The sequence below is a fragment of the Silene latifolia genome, chromosome Y, assembly GCF_048544455.1.
Source record: "Silene latifolia isolate original U9 population chromosome Y, ASM4854445v1, whole genome shotgun sequence".
In the NCBI taxonomy this organism is placed as follows: domain Eukaryota; kingdom Viridiplantae; phylum Streptophyta; class Magnoliopsida; order Caryophyllales; family Caryophyllaceae; genus Silene; species Silene latifolia.
The window spans coordinates 78034478-78056580 of record NC_133538.1 but is presented as its reverse complement, the minus strand read 5'-3'; the positions used below and the strand labels follow the sequence as shown (position 1 = coordinate 78056580).

Sequence of the window (22103 nt, the reverse complement as noted above, 5' to 3'; positions counted from 1 at the left end):
AGGAGTATATTAGTATCGACATGTATTGGGAATCAATTATGTCATCCCTTCTTTGTATCCGACTAAATACTTCTATATGATTTCAATAAAATCTACATGAAATAGTGCATGTATGAGCAATTGAAAAATCATATCAATTTATATCTTATTTTTATACTCGTACTAAGTAAACATCTATTCTAACGACATCAAACTCGTTGATATTATAAATAGGGGCTTGTTTTACGAAAAAAGTGGTCCTTTCATTGAGTCATAGTGTTACCTTATTCAATACTCCGTATATATAAGTAGAGGTGGCAATCGGTTCAGTCGGGTCTGGTTTGGGCGGGTCACGTCGGGTCGGGTCGGGTCATATAGGGTTCGGGTCATATCGAGTCAGCAAAACCTTTCAGGTCGAGTCGGATCGAGTTCGGGCCGTTGTCGGGTCGGGTCATTTCGGGTCAAATGATGTATCGGGTTGGGTCAGGTCATTATCGGTTCCGGTTACTTAATCGCATTACTACAATTTTTTACCATTAAATTTAGTTTTTAACCTATTATTTAGTATAATTAATTCATTACTAAGTCAGACATATCAATCTAAACACAAAATCACTTTCATTTTGATCAAAATTAAGCTTAATAATTGTCGGGTCATCAATTTAATTGGGTCAGCATCGGGTCGGGTCAATATTGGGTCGAGTCTAGGTCGGGTTCGGGTCACTGATAATCGGGTCGTGTCGGGTTACGGGTCGTCATCGGGTCGGGTCGGGTCGGTTCCGGGTCACAATATTTTCGGGTGCTGTCGGGCCGTGTTTGCTCGAGTTCGGGTCGAGTCAAACTTGCCAGCTCTATATATAAGTGTAAAATTAGTCATGTTACATCACCCAATATTAATAATGAGTCAGTATAGAAGTTAAATTTAAAGTGGAACTTGAAAGGCAACTATATAAATAAGATGAAAAAATATAAATTTTAAATAACATAAAAATATACGCAAAAATTCACATACGAAGTAAAAGAGATATAACTTACTCTCTCTTTGATGAAAAATATTGCAATTATGAATTTAATGCCACTACGTGAACTTTTGCAACTAATTTTGCTTACCTTAGTTAAAACCTTTGTGTGCGATTAATGTACGACCTACAAATAGAAGATCAGAATAAATTCATTAGAACACATCAAAGATAACTTGAACCATAGTCTACAACAAAAGGGGTGAAACAACAAATGCAAAAATAAAACTGTAGTAAAAGATGCATAGAATAAAATATGAAAATATGTAGTCAGTAAGCCGTAAGGTGAGAACGGATGAGTATATATAGCAGTATCGAAAGCCGATTAAGAAGTAAAATAAAAGTATGATTCTAATGGTACGAAAACTCTTATTTTATTTATGAGAAACGTGTTAATTTCTAGCTAAGAGAAGATTCTCCTTGAAAGATATAAATTCATTTATGATTGTTAATTATATCTTTAACTATTATCTTCACGTATATTTTCATTAAAAATATTTTAGGTAATTTGCATCACTTGGACTCTCTATAATCGCTCGAAAAAAACTTCCTTTAATAATATATATAGATATAGATATTGATGATTTATGACGATATATAGCACTTCAATTCTATTACAACTAAAATTCGTATTCTGACTTACTTAAGTTCCCTCTAGGGTTTTTTTCCTAGGGAGGGTGTGCGCCCCTAGGTGGTTTTCCTAGGTTTTTGGAAACTGCTTCTCTTTTTTCAATCAAAATCTCTTCAAAATCTAACCTTTTCTCTCAAAAAGTGAATGTTTTTGCTAGTTTTTTTTCGTTTTTCCACATCATGTCGATCACTCAAAGCCCTAGAAACGAAATTACTTTAAATGAAGAGTTGGAGAACGATGGGGAGGAAGAAATTTCTGCGAGGCATACGGTTGAATTAGAATGGGTGGCGGGGGAAGAGTCGGATGTGGAGGGGCACAAGTTGTGTATCGTTGGCCGTCTTTGGACGGACAGAAATGTCAATCTGAAGGCTCTTATAGATACTATGACAGTATCTTGGAAAACGAGGGAGTGGTGGGGGAGGTGGTGGAAAAGAAAAACAAAATTGTTACGTTCAAATTTGAGGCAGAAGAGGATAAGAGGCAAGTGTTGGAAGAATAGCCATGGCACTTTGAGAGGCATATTCTTGTACTGGCTGATCTGTGTGGGGATGCGATTCCGGCAAAGGTACCTCTTTTTTTTTCTCCAATTTGGCTTCGTGTTTATGACTTACCTATCATGGGTAGGCAGAATTTGGAAAATGCGTGTAATATCAAAAATGCCATTGGGACCTTTGTGTCTGTTGACAACTCGGTTAATCCGTTGATCAATAGGTCGATGAGGATAAGGGTCATTATCGATGTCCGTAAAGCCCTTATTGACTCATTGAATATGAAGCTTAAAGGGGGAAAGCAATGGAAAGTGAGGCTTAGTTATGAGAGCCTCCCTCTGTTTTGTTACATATGCGGACATGTGGCGCATGGGGAGAAGGATTGTGGTAGGAGGAGAGGTCCTATTGGAGAAGGGAGGTGCTATGGAGAATGGTTGAGGGCATCGCCATGGAAAGTGGCTCGTAATGAGGGCGATAGGGGAAGAAGGGAGGTCTCGTGTGCAAAGAATTTATCTTTTGTCGACGAGACGACGAGGGAGGTGGAGGAGAGGGAACTGAACCGTATGGTGGAGATGTTGCGGGGTGTTAAGCTTGGTTCTCCGGTGAAGGGGACTGGGGAAGAGGGGTTGATGGTGGCTAATGTGCAGGAGACTGTGAAAGAAGGAGGGGAGCAAAGGGAGGGGGGAGGGAAGAAAATGGCGAATAATGAGGTTAAGGAAAGGAAATTTATCAAGGTGAAAAGAAGTAGTGGCTGCCCTGATGGAGGAGTGGGGGGAGATGTTGGGGAGGATGTAGGAGGAGGAACCATGGGTATAGGGAAGAGGAAGGATCGTGATGTGGGTGTTAATGAAAGTGGAAGGGAGGTTGACCTGGTTCCAAGGAAGGTGCGTGTAATGGATGACAGGTGCATTTTAGTACATGAAGTAGCGGAGGCTGACGGAGATCAGCCCCGAGAACAACAATGAAATCTTAAGCTGGAACTGTTAAGGGTTGGGCAATCCCTTGACGGTTAACACCCTCCGCGACTGGTGTTGGAGGGAAGGCCCAAACATTGTCTTCGTTATGGAGACAATGATTAGTGCGAGTAGACTAGAAACAATTAGAAATAAATGTGGTTTTGTGTCGGGTATATGTCTTAGTAGCAATGGCCGTTCTGGTGGGTTAGGGCTGTGGTGGAAAGCTGTAAATGTGCAACTATTGTCGTATGACAAAAACCATATTGCACTAAAGGTAGTTGGGGAGGACGGGAATACGTTGTGGAAAGCGGTGGGCATTTACGGGTGGCCGGAGTTGGCAAATAAGCATAAAACATGGAGCATGCTGCGTGCTTTGTGTCGAAACAATGCTGACCCCATGGTCCACTTTGGCGACTTTAATGAAATTCTTTGTGAGAGCTAGAAGGAGGGTGGGGCTACGAGGAGTGAGAGGCAGATGGAGGCTTTTCGATCAGCCTTGGACGAGTGTGCTCTTGGGGACTTGGGTTACTATGGTAATGTATTCACATGGCAGAGAGGGAATGGCAATGGTATGGTAATTAGGGAGCGTTTGGACCGAGCTGTTGCGACGATGAATTGGTGTGAACGTTTCCCGAGTGCTGTTGTGAGACATTTCCCGTTATATTCGTCGGACCACTGTGCTATTCTTATACATGAGAGGGAAGTGGGAGATCGACCAAGGGGGCAGAAAGGTTTCAAATTCGAACCCTTTTGGATGTCGGACCCGGAATGCGATACGATTATACAGGAGGCTTGGGATCATTCGGTGGATGGGGATGTTATTGGGAAAGTACAATGGAGTTCGCAGAAGTTGCGGGCATGGGCGCGTAACAAGTTCGGGTGTTTGAAGAGAGAAATAAAGGAGAAGGAAGCTGAGTTGGAGAGATGGCAGAAACGTGCTCCGTCGGCTGACATGCTGGGAAGGTGTCGACAATTGGTGAGGATTTGGAGAAGCTTCGACAAAGAGAGGAATCCTACTGGTACATCCGCGCGCGAAAGTGCGAATTACGAGACGGGGACAAAAATACTAAATATTTTCATCACAAGGCCCAACAGCGGAGAAAGCGGAATACTATTAAGGGGATTGAAGATAATGAGGGCGCATGTCACACGGAAAAGAATAAGATGGCGAGTATCTTTGGAGATTATTTTGGTCAGTTGTTTTCGTTATGTAATCCGATCAGTGATACACAAGTGCCGAGCTGTGTACAACAGGTAATTAATTCTGAAATTAACTCTTTCCTTGATGAACCGATCTGTGATGAGGAAGTCCGGTGTGCCGTCTTTAATATGCACCCGAATAAAGCCCCGGGGCCTGATGGTATGCACGCGCTTTTCTAGCAAAAATACTGGGCTATTGTTGGTAACGATGTCTGTAGGTTTGTGAGGGAATGGTGGGATGGGGGAGGAGATATGCCGGCCCTTAACCAAACACTTGTGGTACTGATCCCAAAATGCAAGGACCCGAAGAAAGTGACGGAGTTTCGCCCTATTAGCCTTTGTAATGTACTTTATAAAATTATATCCAAGACCATGGCCAATAGATTGAAGGGCTTCCTTGACGGGATTATTACGGAGAATCAGAGTGCTTTTACCCCCGGAAGACTTATTACTGATAATGCTCTTGTGGCCTTTGAAATTTTTCACACTATGAAGAGAGGTGGGGAGGGGAGAAAGGGCAACGTGGCACTGAAACTGGATATGAGTAAAGCATATGATAGGGTGGAGTGGTCTTTTTTGGGGGATGTGATGCGGAAAATGGGCTTCTCGGACGCGTGGTGTGGTCGGATTTTGAGGTTTCTGTCGATCGTCTCTCAATCCTTTCTTCATAATGGCCGTGTTGTTGGGTGTGTGAAACCGACTAGAGGGCTTAGGCAAGGGGATCCCATTTCGCTATATCTTTTTCTCCTTTGTGCGGATACTTTTTCCCATATGCTTAGAGAGGCCTCAGAGATGGGAGCCATTCACGGGATGAGAGTGTGTCGGGGTGCACCGGGGTCTCCCATCTTTTTTTCGCTGACGACAGTATTCTTTTTGTGAAAGCAAATAATGAGGAATGCTCGATTGTAGCTAATATTATTAGCAATTATGAAAGAGCATCGGGACAGAAAATTAATTTTGAGAAATCGAAAATTGTTTTCAGTAAGAAAGTGGGGAACCAAATGAGGGGTATGTTAAAGACTTTGCTGGGTGTCCGCGAGGTTGACAAGCACGAGAATTATTTGGGTTTACCGACGATAATTGGACGGTCAAAGAAAGTCATTTTTACTTGCTTGAAGGAGAAAATCTGGAACAAAATGAAGGGGTGGAAAGAAAACTTGCTATCAAAACCGGGGAAGGAAATTCTTATTAAGGCAGTGGCTCAAGAAATCCCGACATATATGATGAGTCTCTTTGCCATTCCGGAGGGAATTGTCAATGAGATACAGGGACTTTTGGCTCGTTTTTGGTGGGGCTCGACGGATGCACAACGGAAGCTACATTGGATGAGTTGGGACCGTTTGTGTGAACCAAAGGCCGATGGGGGTATGGGTTTCAAAGATTTAAAAGTGTTCAACCAAGCCTTCCTAGCAAAGCAAATATGGGGATTGTTTTTAAAGCCATGTTCGTTGGTAGGCAGAGTTTTGAAAGCTCGATACTTCAAGAATGGTTCGGTCTTGGACGCTAGAAGGGGGTACGACCCGATTTTTTCGTGGCGCAGTCTATGGGGGTCCAAATCTTTGCTTTTGGAAGGGCTCAAGTGGAGAGTTGGGAATGGGCAGAGTATTGGGGTGTGGGACGAGTCATGGTTACCGGGAGAGACTGCTGGTCGGGTTCCTATGCTAAATATTGAAGCGGACCCGAACATGAAGGTGGCTGAGTTCATTGATGTTAAGAGGGGGCAGTGGAACACAGAGGTAATCCGGGAAGTTTTAACCGAGGACGACGCAAGACATGTGCTCCAATTGCCACTGAGTAAACGGATGCACGCGGATGAGGTGTTCTGGTAGCCGACAAAGGACGGGAACTATACTGTAAGGTCCGGGTATTGGGTAGGACGAAGAAGGACATCAATACCACGGGTGCCTGGAACTTCGACATGCTCGTGGAAGCAGATTTGGCAGCTCAATATACCGCCAAAGCTGACCCATTTTGTGTGGAAAATATTTGCGAACATCCTACCGGTGCGAATGAGTCTCTTTCTCAAACATTGTTGCCCGAGCCCTCTATGTAATTTCTGCCCTGAAGAAGAATCAAGTGACCATGCTCTGTTTGGGTGCACATGGACGAGACACCATTGGGATGCGAGCGGGTTCGGGGAGTTGGTTGGTGCTGCTCCAAATTCTTCGTGTGAGGAAAGAATTACATGGATCCTCCATCCGCTTAGGGATGAAGAGAGGGGAAGGTTTCTTGCGATTGTGTGGTCGTTGTGGACAATAAGAAACCAGCGACTGTTTGAAGAGTCTCCACCAAACGAGAATATTGTATGTTGGGGGTTTGTCAAGATGGTGTCTGATTATCGAGCCTGTGTGGATCGGGTCATTTCGAGGCCGTGTTTGTCTAATGGGGCTGGTGACAGTGCGTGGTCTCCTCCGCGAGCGGGTTTTGTGAAGATTAATACGGATGCATACATGGCGGGTGATGGGAGCGTTGGGCTGGGTGCGGTGGCGCGGGATAAGGATGGACGGATTCTATGGCTGGGGTGTTGGTGGATTGGGGCAGAATGGAGTGTGGAGGTGGCGGAAGCAAAAGCGGCCATGTTCGGGCTTGATATTGCAAAGGAAAGGGGAATGTCAAACATCGTCTTGGAATGTGATGCGCTAAATTTGGTGAGAGCGGTGCGGGACAAGAATGTTGCGAGAACTCCGGTTGGCCTTTGTGTCGAAGATATATGTACTCTTCTTAGTGTTTTCGAATCGAGTAAGTGCTGTCATGTAAAACGTGGGGGAAATATTATGGCTCATTGTGTTGCTCGAATTAGTGAGCAGGTTGGGGATGCCACCATCTTTGTAACGGATTTCCCGCAAGGTGTTCTTGCATTTGCGGAAATTGATTTAATATAAGTACCCATGTTTTCCCTTCAAAAAAAAAAAGTTTACAAATATTAATTTTTTTTACTTTGCATGTTTTATATACCATATAACTATTCTCAATTTCAATATCAAGTTATATATTTTAATGTGTAAATTGGTTTTATTTTGTGCGTCAAGTGGTAAAAACAACAAAATTGTTTATTGTGAAGTATTGAAGATTTCGATTTCTAACTCTTACAAATAAAATAAACAAACTTGGGATGAACATTTCGTGAACTTGCCTTCGATACTATCGAAGGAGATTGTTCCATCTATTAGTACTCGACACTTGAGATGAAAATGACATTAAGTTCATTTTAATCTTTTTATGTTTGATGAAGTATGTTCAGAGCAATTTTAATTTTATAGCACGACTTACTTTTTAAAGTTATATATACGTAATTCACTTGAATTAATAATTTTAATATGACATTTTATATTCATATGTTTTTTTTTCAGAATATGCAACTAAATACTCAGTCAAAATTACAATAATATATTGAAATATTACTAATTTTATTTCATGATCCCCTACTAACATATTGCAAAAATTATATGTCAACTATATCGTTGTTAAAACCTTCTAACTAGACTCGTAACCCGTATAACCCCACTCTTATTTACTCCCTTCATCTCAATTACATTATCCCAATTTGTATTTTTATATTTAAAAATACATTCTCTCAATTTTTTAATTAAATCCTAAACTAATTGTTGAATTTATAAACTATTTGGATATATACTAATGTTATGTTTTAATGTTGGAGTCCTAACCAAATTAGGAGGATAATATAATGGATAATGAATATGATCATATAATTTAAATCAGTTTAGACATTAACATTATATTGTAATCTCTAGATTATAAAAGTTTGAGTCTAATTCAAGTTATTTAAATAATAATTCTAATTATCTTTCTCTGGAGGTAGTGTAGTAGATTAATAGTAATTTCAGTTCTAAGCCAAAATAGCGGCTACGTTGAGATATGTACATTGACAATACTAAGATATGTTGAGTTGAGAAATTATTTAATATTTTTCTTTAAAAAAAAGGTACCCTCATTGTTGTATACCATGTAACAAAATACCAAGAAAATTGTAGCTGTATATTTGATTTCTGCAAGCTTTCCTGTGAACTCACTTAACTTGCTTTGAATATAATATACGAAGAAAATCAATCAATCATCAATACGTATATATAAAGCAGAACCTTTTCAAGCGATATTAGAGAGTCCAACTTTTTTAGAATTCCTAACAAGGGTAGAGTTCGAAACAAATTTAATAAAATTATCCTAATAAAAGTAGATTTTTTAATATTTTAATAAAGTTATCCGAATATAAGTAGATTAAATATATTTTAATAAGAATATTCTAATTATATGGTATATATATATTAATTAGAGTAAATTATCAATTACACCTACGCTTAATCCACTTTTTTTACATTTACTCCCACCTCAAATTTTTTTAATGATTTACACCCAAATTAATTGCTCAGTTTATATTTTGCACCTAATACCATTTTCAGACCATATTTCCGTCAAAACAAAAAATTTATGATGATTTTGCCCGTCCTTCTTTTATTAAACATTCTTTCTCCTCATTCATCATCTTCCTTATCATTCTCCCTCATTTTCACCAATTTGATTTTCCCCATTAATTTTGCCCATCTTCTTTATCATTCTCCAGATACATACTCTAATTACAGCAATTAGCTGAGTGTATGGCCATTCTGAGCTCGTGATGTAAAAATCCTATTATTTGACTAAATAACCCTTGTGAATGACCCAAGATAAAATTGCGTCAAGAACCGCATCAAACAAGTGCTACTCCACAAACGAAATAAAGGCAGTAACTTACTCAAATTCATCTTCATGAAGAAGCTTTTGCTCGCTTTCCTTTTCTTCAACCAAATGGTGAAAATAATAAAATCATTGGAAGAGTCCATCATTACCCATTATATTGTCGATTCAACAATCAATTTAGACTATGAACACATAATGTCATAAACCCACATTATATGGGAAGATCAACGGAAGATGGACAAAATAAAATCGATCAGGAGAGTAATGATCATCACAAATTATCATTTAAGAGAGACATATTCGTCTTAAGAGAAGACCAATTGATCAATCATAACTAAGCACACCATTTTGCTGAAAATAACAAGAAAAAATGTTTATTTAGACAAATAATGGGAAAAATTAAATTGGGGAAAATTAATGGGGAAAACTAAATTGGGGAAAATGAGTGAGAAGGATAAAGAAGAGGATAATGAGGAGAAAGAATGTTTAATAAAAGAGGAAGGAAGGGTAAAATCATCATAAATTTTTTGTTTCGATGGAAATATGGCCTGAAAATGGTATTGGGTGCAAAATATAAACTGAGAAATTAATTTGGGTGAAAATCATTAAAAAAATTTGACGTGGGAGAAAGTGTAAAAATGGGGATTAAGCCTGGGTGTAATTGAAAATTTACTCTATTAATTATAATATAAATATTGTTCATATACTATATCAAGTTAATTAGATTTTACTCTCTTTTGAAATTCACATTTTTAAAATTAATCACTTTTGATTTTTTTTTTTTGCTAAAATTACTCCCAAATTACATTTTTCCTAAAATTACTTCAAAATAAACTTTAATTTAAGGTGACCTATTTCCTCTGTTTTTGAACTTATTCCGTTTGTGCCTTAGCCAATTTACACTTTGTAAGGTATAACTATGTAGACAAATGCAGTGAGTGTTCAAAAACAAAGAAAATAAGTCACTTAAATTGAAGTTTTGAAGCAATTTTAGGAAAAAAAAAATACAACTTAAGGAAGTAATTTTAGCAAAAAAAATTCAAAAGGGAGTAATTTTTAAAATGTGGGTTTCAAAAGGGAGTAACATATAATTAACTCTACTATATCTTAAATTTCATTTCTTATACTTGTGGGAAATAATCTGTATACTTCCCTTTAAATTGAAGGATTATAACGAATTTAACAGTGATGATCAATAGTCATAAACAAAATACATAAACAAAGTATAAAGGATTCAGAATTAACCTTCGGTCCTAGCAAAATTGGCCTAAGAACAATATCAAAATTGATATTCGCCTATCAGTTGCACCCAAGACGATATGAGATATGCCCTATTGATTGTGCTAGAATCGATCTAAAATTTTCTGTAAATTTTAGTTGTTTTTGTGTTTTTCTGATGAGAGAGGAGGCTAGGTCAAGAAAAAGAATTCAGGTAGAATAATTCTCTCCCTTTCTTTCTTATACTGACCAAAATTTGGAATCAATTAGGAAAGAATAATCCTTTCCTAATTTCGGCCATCTAACCGAAATAAAGAGTAAACCCTTGTGAACCTGTAAGAGATTTACAAATGTTATCACACTAATTTGTGGAGGGCACAAGCTCCAACAAACTCACACTTGTCCTCACAAGTGTATGTGCGATAACCGATTCTAATATCCTATAAAATTTCTCCCACTCAATGTAAAACAATTTGCAAATCCGAATTCACAAAGGTCGTTTTTTACAAACGATCAATATCAAGAGTGGTTTCCCCGACTAGAGAGTAACTTAACTGATAAACGAATCAACATTCGAGCATGGCCATGTATTTCAGTTACAACTCCTCGAGTGGCCCTGAGAAATAACTATACCTGATAAGGGTTAGATATTTTCCTCAACTCGAATCCTGCAGATGTAAGCACAGTATGAAATGACCCAGAAAAAATCTACTTAGCCTCCAGTTACGGCAGACCGTGAGAAAGAAACCAAAGTCACCCGAAAACTGCCTTAATCTCAAGAGACAGTCGATAGTCAAAAGAATCGACTCTAGGAACACAATGGATGTCCTATCCACGACCTGGCACCGAATGTTTTTAAACATTTAGGACTCCATTACGTTGTCACAAAAAGTTGTCCTACGAGGTATCGTCATAATCTCGCATCTGTGATCAATCAGTCAACCGTTACACTTATGGCTCGTTGAACCCACCATCAATCGACTGCACAATATAATAGCCGGAGTTATCAGCTCACATTGGCGATTACGGACCAAAACAAATATAATGTAATTCAGTTCACTTTGTGGCGTTCAAAGTTGTCAGTACAATCCACATGAAAAACAAAATATTATATATATAAAACGGTGAAGTTATAAATAGTATATGAACAAGATAATGTATCAAATCCATAATCAAGTACTACAACTCAGGAACATGTTTAATTCCCATGGAATTAACATGCCCTACATGCTTATCAAAATTCAACGGTTTGGTGAGAGGATCTGCGATGTTATCATCCGTCGCAATCTTGTCAATCACTATCTCTTCTTGCTCCACGTAATCACGGATCAGGTGAGCCTTCCAAAGTACATGTCTAGATTTGTTGCTAGACTTTGGCTCCTTAGCCTGGAAGATAGCACCTCTATTGTCACAATAGATGGTGATCGGGTCATTCGAACTAGGAACTACCGAAAGCCCTTGTAAGAATTGATGCATCCATATCGCTTCCTTTGCTGCCTCCGAAGCGGCATAGTACTCGAATTCAGTAGTAGAATCTGCTACAGCACTCTGTTTGGAACTCTTCCAGCTGACCGCAGCACCATTAAGAGTGAAAAGGAACCCGAACTGAGATTTTGAATCATCTCAATCCGTTTGGAAGCTAGCATCTGCGTAACCAGTTGCGCATAGCTTAGTATCGCCTCCATAAGTAATTACCCAATCCTTAGTTCTCCGTAGGTACTTGAGGATATTTTTGACTGCTATCCAGTGTGTTTCACCTGGAGTCTTTTGGTACCGACTCGTCATACTCAATGCATATGCCACGGCTGGATGTGTGCATATCATGGCATACATGATCGATCCTATTGCAGATGCATAAGGAACACGACTCATTCGCTCTATCCCTTCAGGCGTCGTGGGTGATTGAGACTTGCTCAACTGCATCCCAGTCGTCATAGGAAGGTTCCCCTTATTGGAGTTGGTCATGTTGAACCTTTCAAGAAACTTATCCAAATAAGACTCCTGACTAAGTGATAACGTCCATCGTGATCTATCTCGGTAGATACGGATTCCCAAAATGCGCTGTGCCTCACCCAGATCTTTCATCTGGAAATCGTTCTTCAACCATCCTTTAACCGAAGATAGGAGAGGAATGTCATTCCCAATCAAGAGTCTGTCATCGACATACAATATCAAGAATACAATCTTGCTCCCACTCGACTTGATATATAAGCATGGTTCTTCGACCGATCGAGTGAAACCATACTCTTTTATCACTTGGTCGAAACGATGATTCCAACTCCGAGAAGCTTGCTTAAGTCCATAAATGGAACGCTTAAGCTTGCATACTTTCTTAGGATGCTCAGGATCTATGAAACCTTCGGGTTGCACCATGTACAACTCTTCCTCCAAATAACCGTTTAAGAAGGCGGTTTTCACATCCATTTGCCAAATTTCATAATCATGAAATGCGGCAATCGCTAAGATTATCCGAATGGAACGTAGCATGACTAAAGGTGAAAAAATCTCATCATAATGCAATCCGTGCACTTGAGTGAAACCTTTTGCCACAAGTCGTGCCTTATAGATATCTGGTTGCGCGTCTACAGAACGCTTTATTTTGTAAAGCCATTTGCACTGTAGAGGTTTTACCTTATTAGGTAAATCAACTAGATCCCATGCGTTATTCTCATACATGGAGTCCATCTAGGATTGCATGGCTTTAAGCCATAGGTTTGAGTCGGAACAGGCCATAGCACCTTTATAGGTTGCGGGTTCATTACTTTCCAGAAGTAAAACGTCATTCTCCTCGACCATATCAATGTATCTTTCCGGAGGATGAGAGTCTCTACCCGACCTCCTAGGTTCCTCAGGAATATTAACCGTATCATCAGTTGGAGGTACAGCTTCCTCCATCTGTTCCTCGGTTGTTGGTTCTGGAATCTCCGACAGCTCGAAGGTTCTATTACTCGTCTTGTTCTCGAGAAATTCTTTCTCTAAGAACGTCGCACTAGTCGCAACAAAAACTCGATGTTCGGTAGGCGAATAGAAGTAATGACCAAATGTTCCTTTTGGATAACCTATAAAGTATGTCTTGACCGATCACGGGCCGAGCTTATCCTCGTGTCTCCACTTGACATAAGCCTCGCAGCCCCAAACCCGAATAAAGGACAAGTTAGGGACCGTTCCCTTCCACATTTCATATGGAGTCTTGTCGACAGCTTTAGACGGACTTCGGTTAAGTATAAGAGCGGCTGACAAAAGAGCATAACTCCATAATGAATCAGGCACTACCGTGTGACTTATCATGGATCGAACCATATCAAGTAAGGTTCGATTTCTCCGTTCGGACACACCATTCAATTGAGGTGTTCCAGGTGGAGTTAACTGCAAAACGATTCCATAGTCTTTCAAGTGTTGATCAAACTCATTTGAAAGATATTCGCCACCCCGATCTGAACGGAGTGCTTTAATCTTTCTACCCAGTTGGTTCTGTACCCTATTCTGGTATTCCTTGAATTTCTCAAAGGACTCACTTTTATGCTTTATTAAGTATACATATCCGTATCTACTCAAATCGTCCATGAAAGTGATAAAATATCTATAGCCATCTCTAGCGGTAATTGACATAGGTCCACATACGTCCGTATGTATGAGTCCTAATAGGTCACTAGCGCGCATTCCAACACCTTTGAAGGAAATTCGAGTCATCTTGCCAATGAGACATGATTCACACGTGCCATATGTAGAAAAATCGAATGCGGGAATAGTCTCATTATCGACGAGTTTCTTCACGCGTTTCTCATTTATGTGTTCCATTCGACAATGCCATAGATAGGGTTGATCTTTGTCACCAACCTTTAATTTCTTATTATTCATGTGTAATACTTCCGTGGTTTGATCTAAGATGTAAATTCCATTCATGGAAACTGCTTTGCCATAAATCATTTCATTAAAAGAGAAAATACAACTATTATCCTTTATTCAAAATGCAAAACCGTCTTTAGCAAGTACCGAAACAGAACTAATGTTCTTAGATAAACTGGGTACATAGTAACAGTTATTTAAAAATAACTCAAAATCACTAGGGAGTTGGATTACATATGTTCCCTTCGAGGCAGCAGCAACTCGTGCTCCATTCCCGACTCGCAGGTCCACGTCACCTTTTTGGAGAGATATGATGTTCTTTAGGCCCTGCAAATGATTACACAGATGAGAACCACAACCAGTATCTAGTACCCAAGTTCCGAAACTTGCATGGTTAATCTCAATCATATGAATATAAGATGACATACCAACAGGAACGACGCGGCCTGCCTTGATGTCCTTACGGTAAACGGGACAGTTCCTCCTCCAATGTCCAGTCTTGTGATAATGGTGGCACTCTATGTCACCGCCCTTGCTCTTTGCCTTGCCCTGTGAGCCACTAGTTTCACTAGGCGCACTCTTACCGTTTCCTGGCTTCTTAACCTTTGGCTTACCTACAGCTAGGTCGCCATGAGCCTTGCCCTTACCTTTACCTTTGTTGTAAATCGTGAGAATATCTTGCTTCATGCTCCCACTCAATTTCATATCCTTCTCGGTCTGTACGAGAAGGGAGTGTAGCTCATGAGGACTCTTTTTCAAGTCATTCATGTAGTAGTTCGCCCTAAAAAGGGCAAAACCATCGTGAAGAGAATGAAGCATTCGGTCAATGACAATGCTCTCACTGATTTTACAATTCAGTGCCTCCAGCTTCTCGACATTCTCAATCATGAGAAGAATGTGTGGGCTAACCGGTTGGCCCTTCTGGAGTTTCGCATCAAAGAAGCGACAGGTATGCTCATATGTAATGATTCTCGGTGCCTTTGAGAACTCATTAGTGAGCATGGTGAAAATCTTGTTTGCACCTTGGGCAATGAAGCGTCTCTGCAAATTGGTTTCCATTGAAAAGATGAGTACGTTCTTTACCGCACCCGCTTCCATAACGAAATCACTATAAGCGAGTGACTCATTGGCTCCTGCATTTGGGCCTGAGTTGACCGGTATTGGCTCGATTAAATCGAGCTTACGTCGCCGCAATGGCAGCATTCCGTAGTGCCGCCTCCCAGACCGCAAAGTTGGACCCATCATTCTTTAGTCGCGTGGACTGATTCATTTGGTCCATGAATACTTTTAGCCAGGATGAACGATCTAGTGTGGCACTAGGCATTGGGATTGCGTTATTTCCAGCCATTTGTTGTAACAGTATTATCGAATATAATCGTGTTCTACACTGCGAAAGAAGAATAAAAATAATAAGCATGTGCATCGTTTTGATTTTAAGTCTAATGAACTAATGTCATAACGCGAAGACTCAAAACATTTATACAATTGACCTCCCTCAAGAATTATATAAATGATCCCAAGACTCAATTCTCTGTAAATTGATAAGCTAACCTTTTAGCTAATTCTACCGTTAGAATTCTTGGTCGATAAATTTCTGTAAATACTATCTTTAGTCCATCATAATCACGATAAACTCTTCGGACTATGATGTTGAGGTAAACTAAGTCAACACAACTACTTACCCAACGTAGAAGGGGTCATATTAGGCCTACCGACGAAGAAGGGATTCATAGATGTTTGTCCTTATAAAGACTAATCTCAATTTCCGTTTTGGAGGAAGATCCCATCAACTTTATTTTAATTCATTTTAAGTGAACTATAATCTAGCATGCGAGAATGAATAAACTAAGGTGATGGCTTAAAGACCGTGACATCTGCATGTCCATGAAAACTAACATACAACCTATATGAGTCAATTTACATGCATTTTAGTAGTAGGTGGTTTGGTTTTAGGCGGAATATGATGCATTAACTTAACATGTGAATGAAAAGCAATAATAATGAAAAGTGTAAAAACAGTAAAAGTCCTAGTGTGGCCTATCCTATCAAAATGAACAATAAATACAAGTTTGGAATCCATCCTTGGACCCGAGAAGCTTGTCTTGATGTTCCATCTTGATCCATGTAGCGGGAGTGAGCTCCAATCTCCATCTTTAATCTTCTTTGAAATTACAATAAATAAAATTACATAATTGACCTATTTATTCATTCTAATTTCAAAACCCAAAACTAAAATAAAGGAGATTCGAGATCTCATAATTACATAAAAAATCATGTTTCCTTCATTACGAAAACATAATTTGACTAAGGCCACACTAAGTATTACAAATTACAACCGATTGCAAAATTAAATACGTAAATAAAATTCATTCATTCGATTCATTCAAAAAAATTAAAAAACATCAACTAAAATAAATTAAGCATACATGACACAATTCCTTAATTATGTTGATTAATTTATCCAAACCACCTATTTAAATTAAATTAAGTGACAATTCCGCAATTAATCACATTAATTTCACTTATAATCCATATTAAACTTGTAATATGAATTATATCCGTCAAAATTTTAAACTGCTTTAAAATAACTCGATATCTTTAAATTGTGAACCGTTTCGCAATAACTAATTGGCCAAAAACAAAAATAAAACTTTTATTTTGTTTGTTTGGTCTCGGCAAAACCAAGCGAACAAGGTAAAAAAAATTTTTTTTTTATTAAAACCCAGCTCACAGCTGGAAAAATAAAAACTGCCCAAAAAAAATTATACGGCATTTGGGCAAAAATAAAAAAAAAAACTTTTCCCCCTTTTTTTTTCTGATTCGGCAATTTAAAAAAATAACCCAAAACCAGGTTTTTTTTTTCACGGCAACCCTAAAAAAAAATGAGCCGTCAAAATTATTTTCCTTTTGCGGCATAAAGCCCTAATACAAAAATTGATGAAGAACAAAGTTTACAGTTGCTAATAGAACATGGTTTAGCAAATGAATTAACAAGCATGATTAATCTTATATGCTAAAACTATATAGCAAAAACAAGTTCTTGTATCATCAACATGACGATTATATTTGCATTGTAACTTAAATCTGCATTAAATCAAAATCTACCAATTCTTCATATGATGATTTTAACTGGTTAAAACAATGATATGATTTAAGGAAATTGGAAATAAATCATCAAGCAAAAGAAAAACGAAAGAAAAAAAACAGGCCGAATTATGAAAACTCGCGGCCAAATAAAAAAATTTCAGCCGAAAAAATTATTTTTTTTTTTTCGGAAATATATCAATGTTTACATACAAAATTTATGAAAGTCATCAAATTCAAAATTCGTGGCCTAGTGCTCTGATAACACTTGTGGGAAATAATCTGTATACTTCCCTTTAAATTGAAGGATTATAACGAATTTAACAGTGATGATCAATAGTCATAAACAAAATACATAAACAAAGTATAAAGGAATCAGAATTAACCTTCGGTCCTAGCAAAATTGGCCTAAGAACAATATCAAAATTGATATTCGCCTATCAGTTGCACCCAAGACGATATGAGATATGCCCTATTGATTGTGCTAGAATCGATCTAAATTTTTCTGTAAATTTTAGTTGTTTTTGTGTTTTTCTGATGAGAGAGGAGGCTAGGTCAAGAAAAAGAATTCAGGTAGAATAATTCTCTCCCTTTCTTTCTTATACTGACCGAAATTTGGAGTCAATTAGGAAAGAATAATCCTTTCCTAATTTAGGCCATCTAACCGAAATAAGGAGTATATTCTCCTTATTTTTGGTCTTTCCAAAAATATAAAATATGCTGAATTGTCATCTAATGAGGATCGAACCCATGACCTCTTGGTATATGTACCCTCACTATTACCACTATGACACATTCATCTTGTTGATATTAAATATAACTGAGTATATTTAATTATGAATTAACATATTAATTCGTCCAAGCTAACATTACATATATTTAATTAAATATAACTTATTATATTTAATTTACGAATTGACAGTTAATCCATCTCAACTAATATTATTTAATTTTTATTAAATAATTATCTCATCAACACATTGACTAACTTTTTAGTCATTTTGGGCATCAATGTGATTATATTTCTATAACCACATTTCTCAAACACATCCTATAGGTGTGACCTTTATGGACCAGTTGATTACCGCCATCTGTATGATAATAACGTCAAACTTTCTAGCAAGCCAACCGTTATTAGGTAAACGTTAATCAACTGATTAAATATACGAAGTATACCCTTGTGAACCTGTAAGAGATTTACAAATGTTATCACACTAATTTGTGGAGGACACAAGCTCCAACAATACTAACTGAAAAGTTAACTGAAACCTAAAAATATAGCTTAAAAGGTAACTGAAAACTAAGAGGTGATAATTTAATTGATTAAGCCAAAAATGTTTGGCAAACTAATCGAAAGGTAGCTGTTTTTTTGGTAAAATGATATAAAATGACATAATAAGCTAAACTTCTCTATATTTAATATTATAAATTGAATGAATAAAAAAAACAGGTAACTTATTTCTCACATGCTACTCTTATTTCGGTAAATAATTTAAATCGTGCCAACCATATGGGTAAAATAATATCAGAATAATTTGAGAAAGTTATAGAATAGAAAAGTATATGACATTTAAATGGAACGAAGCTATTTTAATATCTCTTAAAGTTGAAGCGGTTATGGTTTTGAAAATTTTTACTTGCGGCAAGTAGGGGCATGTAATATTTCTATTAAATACGGGTATGAGAAGGCCTACATTCGTCATGTCTTATCCCCATTTGGCATCCTTACTTTTAGGCGTCGCTTTTGTTTTCATTATGTGAGATTTGGTTGGGTATTTTAGTTGGTGTAGACTTTGGGAGTAAGATCCATTATCTTTTAGGAATTTCACACTAAATGTATTTCATCCTTTTCGCAATGATTTTCCGTATTTCTTCTACACAATTGTTAATGCGGAATTTTGATCATGGTTTTCGACATATTAATGGTCAAAGTTATAAAAGCTTGACCTCTAAGAAGCAAGGTGGAAGAGTTTAAGAAGGGGAGAGAGTATATACGATGAATTTTTTTAATATGACTCATAATAGTATGCTCTACTTAATGTGGTATGCCGGTTACATTGTAGAGGAGCATTAACTCCGTAAGAAGATTATCTAACGGGACCTGTCTTATTATCAATCACCTTGGAAAATTCATAATAGAAGGGAAGATACTTACGGGTTCCAAAGTCGGCAAAAAGTACTGAACCCGAGGATAGTAATGACTTCCTCAGATACAAACAAAGATTCTTTTCGTTCTTAAGTAGAGACAATATACGTCAAGGCCATGCTACGTAGACGTGACAAACAGATCAGGCCGTGTCGATTTCAAGTGTCATATTTAAACGGGTCATGAACTCTTCAACCCAAACCCGACCCAATTAAATCTCGTGTCGTGTTCGTGTCGATCCAGTTACATTAATAGGTCATTAAAACTCAACCCTAACCCGTTAATTTCGTGTCGTGTTTTCGTGTCATGTCATATTTGAAAAGTGTAAGTATATTTATGTGAGGATCAAGAAAACTTGGGATTAATTTAGTAAATAGGTTATTCGTGTCGGGTTCTTGTGTAGAGTGCTCAACCCAAACCTAGCCCAATTAAATCTCGTGTCGTGTTCGTGTCGACCCACTTATATATATGCATGGGTCGTTAAATGTCAACCCAACCCCGGTAATTTCGTGTCGGACTCTTGTTGTATTTTCGTGTCGTGTTATTGTTTGCCGGCTCTAATGCTGCGCCATAACAATAAACAAAAGTTAGGCACAGTCACTAAATCATGTTGAGATTTACCTGCCGAAACCAATTTTTATTAATGGCTAGCTTTATGTAAATTCAAGAACAACGTCATCCGAGAGATTAAAGTTCCACATCGACGATAGAGACCAAATGTATCAAGGCCATAAGAAGGACATTGTTTACAAAGAATTTTTCATAATTTACTAAATTAAGATGTCGTATTATATATTTTGCATGGAATTTTTAAGGATAAGTAGTCAACGACTATTTCAGCAAAAAATAGATGGTGCTAAGATAATAAGAACGATATACAACCGAATGTTAGTATTCAACTGATATAGTTAAATACCAAATGCCACAATGCTTTCGTTGCGTTTTTGTTATAGGAACTGATGATTGTCCTCATCTAAATCAACCACCAAAATTTTGTTTACTTCCATTTTTAGCATAGTTTCACTTTTTGTTAAATTTAGTAGTTTTCTATTACCAGATCATGGTAACATAAAATAACGTTTTCAGCGGTGCCATAAAATATATACTACTAACTGACATTATTATACTAACTTGGTAACCCATTATTTTAAAAAATGACATAAACTACTAACTGATGTTGTCACAGATAACACTACTAGGTTGCCATGCATTCTATGTAATATTGCGAGATGTCTATAAGACTATAAGGAAAAAATACTCTTAATTGTAAATAGTCAAGGTAAAATTATGTTGTAAGAGATCTAACATTTTCCCTCAACGCACTAAATATATATAATTATGATACCTGCTGTTATTTGTAACATCGTTCAGTTTTACGTAGTTGTAAAATTATTTGCAAAACTCATAAAGATATGTCTCCATTATTAAGGGTTCATATTAGTGAGCTCCGTCATGTTTATAGAGAAAGCGTTTTGTATTTAATTAAAATGTGGTTGTGCCTGTAACAATGAAAATGCTAGCAACATAATATGTCACTTGATGTTATACTAATCAATGACAAAACTTTTAATTATCATTTATACCAATCACGAATTTTTTTTTCATCAATGACAACATAGTAGAACTTTTTTTATTAACTTAAGAATATATTTTTACAAATAATCCTAATTGGAGCCCCGTGCATCGCATGGGCTTTCCAACTAGTATATATACTTAAAAGAGGCACTTTTGAAGCTATATCATTGGCTACTACTTTTGTTCAATAAATAATGTGCATAAAAGATATATAAATTATGTAAAAAATATACATTAAAATAATAGTTTAAAATAAAAAATTTATACGATAACAAAAAATATAAAATTGTGTAAAGCGATTAAAAATAGGATAAAATTGTATCAAAACTCAGAATTAGTAATTTGTTTATGAGTTGGACTACAACTTTTTAAAACTCTACAAGAATAAATTTTAATAATTTTATGAATTTAATTTTGAGTTAAAAACTAGCTCCTAATATTTATGTATATATACATGATCTACGGAAGATCAGGCCCGACCCATATGGGTGTACAACCCGCGCGACCGCACAGAGCCTTAAAATTTAGAGGCCCAATTCTGTTGCCAGTTTAAGATTATATAAGTATTATAACACAATAATAGCAGTATAATGTTAGTGGTGTACTGGTAGTTAGGTGATATTTCTCCCTGGAGACCCGTGCTCAATTCTCGCACAAGTAAATTTTGTTTGCCAATTTTTTAAATTGGGCTCCACTAGTTAGATTTTGTTTTTGGCGTTCCCTTATTTTATTCAAGTGAACCTTATTTATTACTCCCCGTTCTCCATAATTTCAATTTTGATTTAATCTCATATAGTTATATCTGTGTTTATTTTCAAAATACAATTCAAATTTTTTTTAGCAAGTCTCCCTTGTGTCGGGTCAAAAATTAGAATGTGTCCAGAGAATCACAAGTGGCATATCTTAATCTACCCATATGGGGTTTATTTGATCCGTCACAAGTTTGTGACGAATACTGTTTGTCACAAATGAGAATTTGAATTGAATTTCTTTTGTACATACATTTTATTCCAATGATTATATTTTATTTGAGCAATTATATAATACTCCCTCCGTCTCAATCATTTATTTGCCTTTTTATTTTTCGTGGAGAGTATCTTAATCAAAGGCAAACAAATAGTCGAAACAGAGGGAGTAATGGCCTCATTTCATAAATTTTCTTTTTATTGGCGACGACGGTTAAAAATTGCCATCTAACACTTAAGGCGGCTCTAAATTGGGCTTCACTATAAGATTTCGCATAGGGCCACCGAAATCTCAGAGACA

General features: G+C 37.3%; 1 protein-coding gene across 1 annotated transcript; it reads left to right on the top strand.

The window, feature by feature from the left end:
- The first annotated feature begins 3548 nt into the window (after nt 1-3548).
- Nucleotides 3549-7155, top strand: LOC141628358 (uncharacterized). Its single transcript, XM_074441514.1, has 5 exons — nt 3549-4092; nt 4297-4327; nt 4492-4834; nt 5053-6009; nt 6103-7155. The coding sequence occupies exons 1-5, from the start codon at nt 3549-3551 to the stop codon at nt 7153-7155; spliced, it is 2928 nt and encodes a 975-aa protein (XP_074297615.1).
- The last annotated feature ends 14948 nt before the right edge of the window (nt 7156-22103 follow it).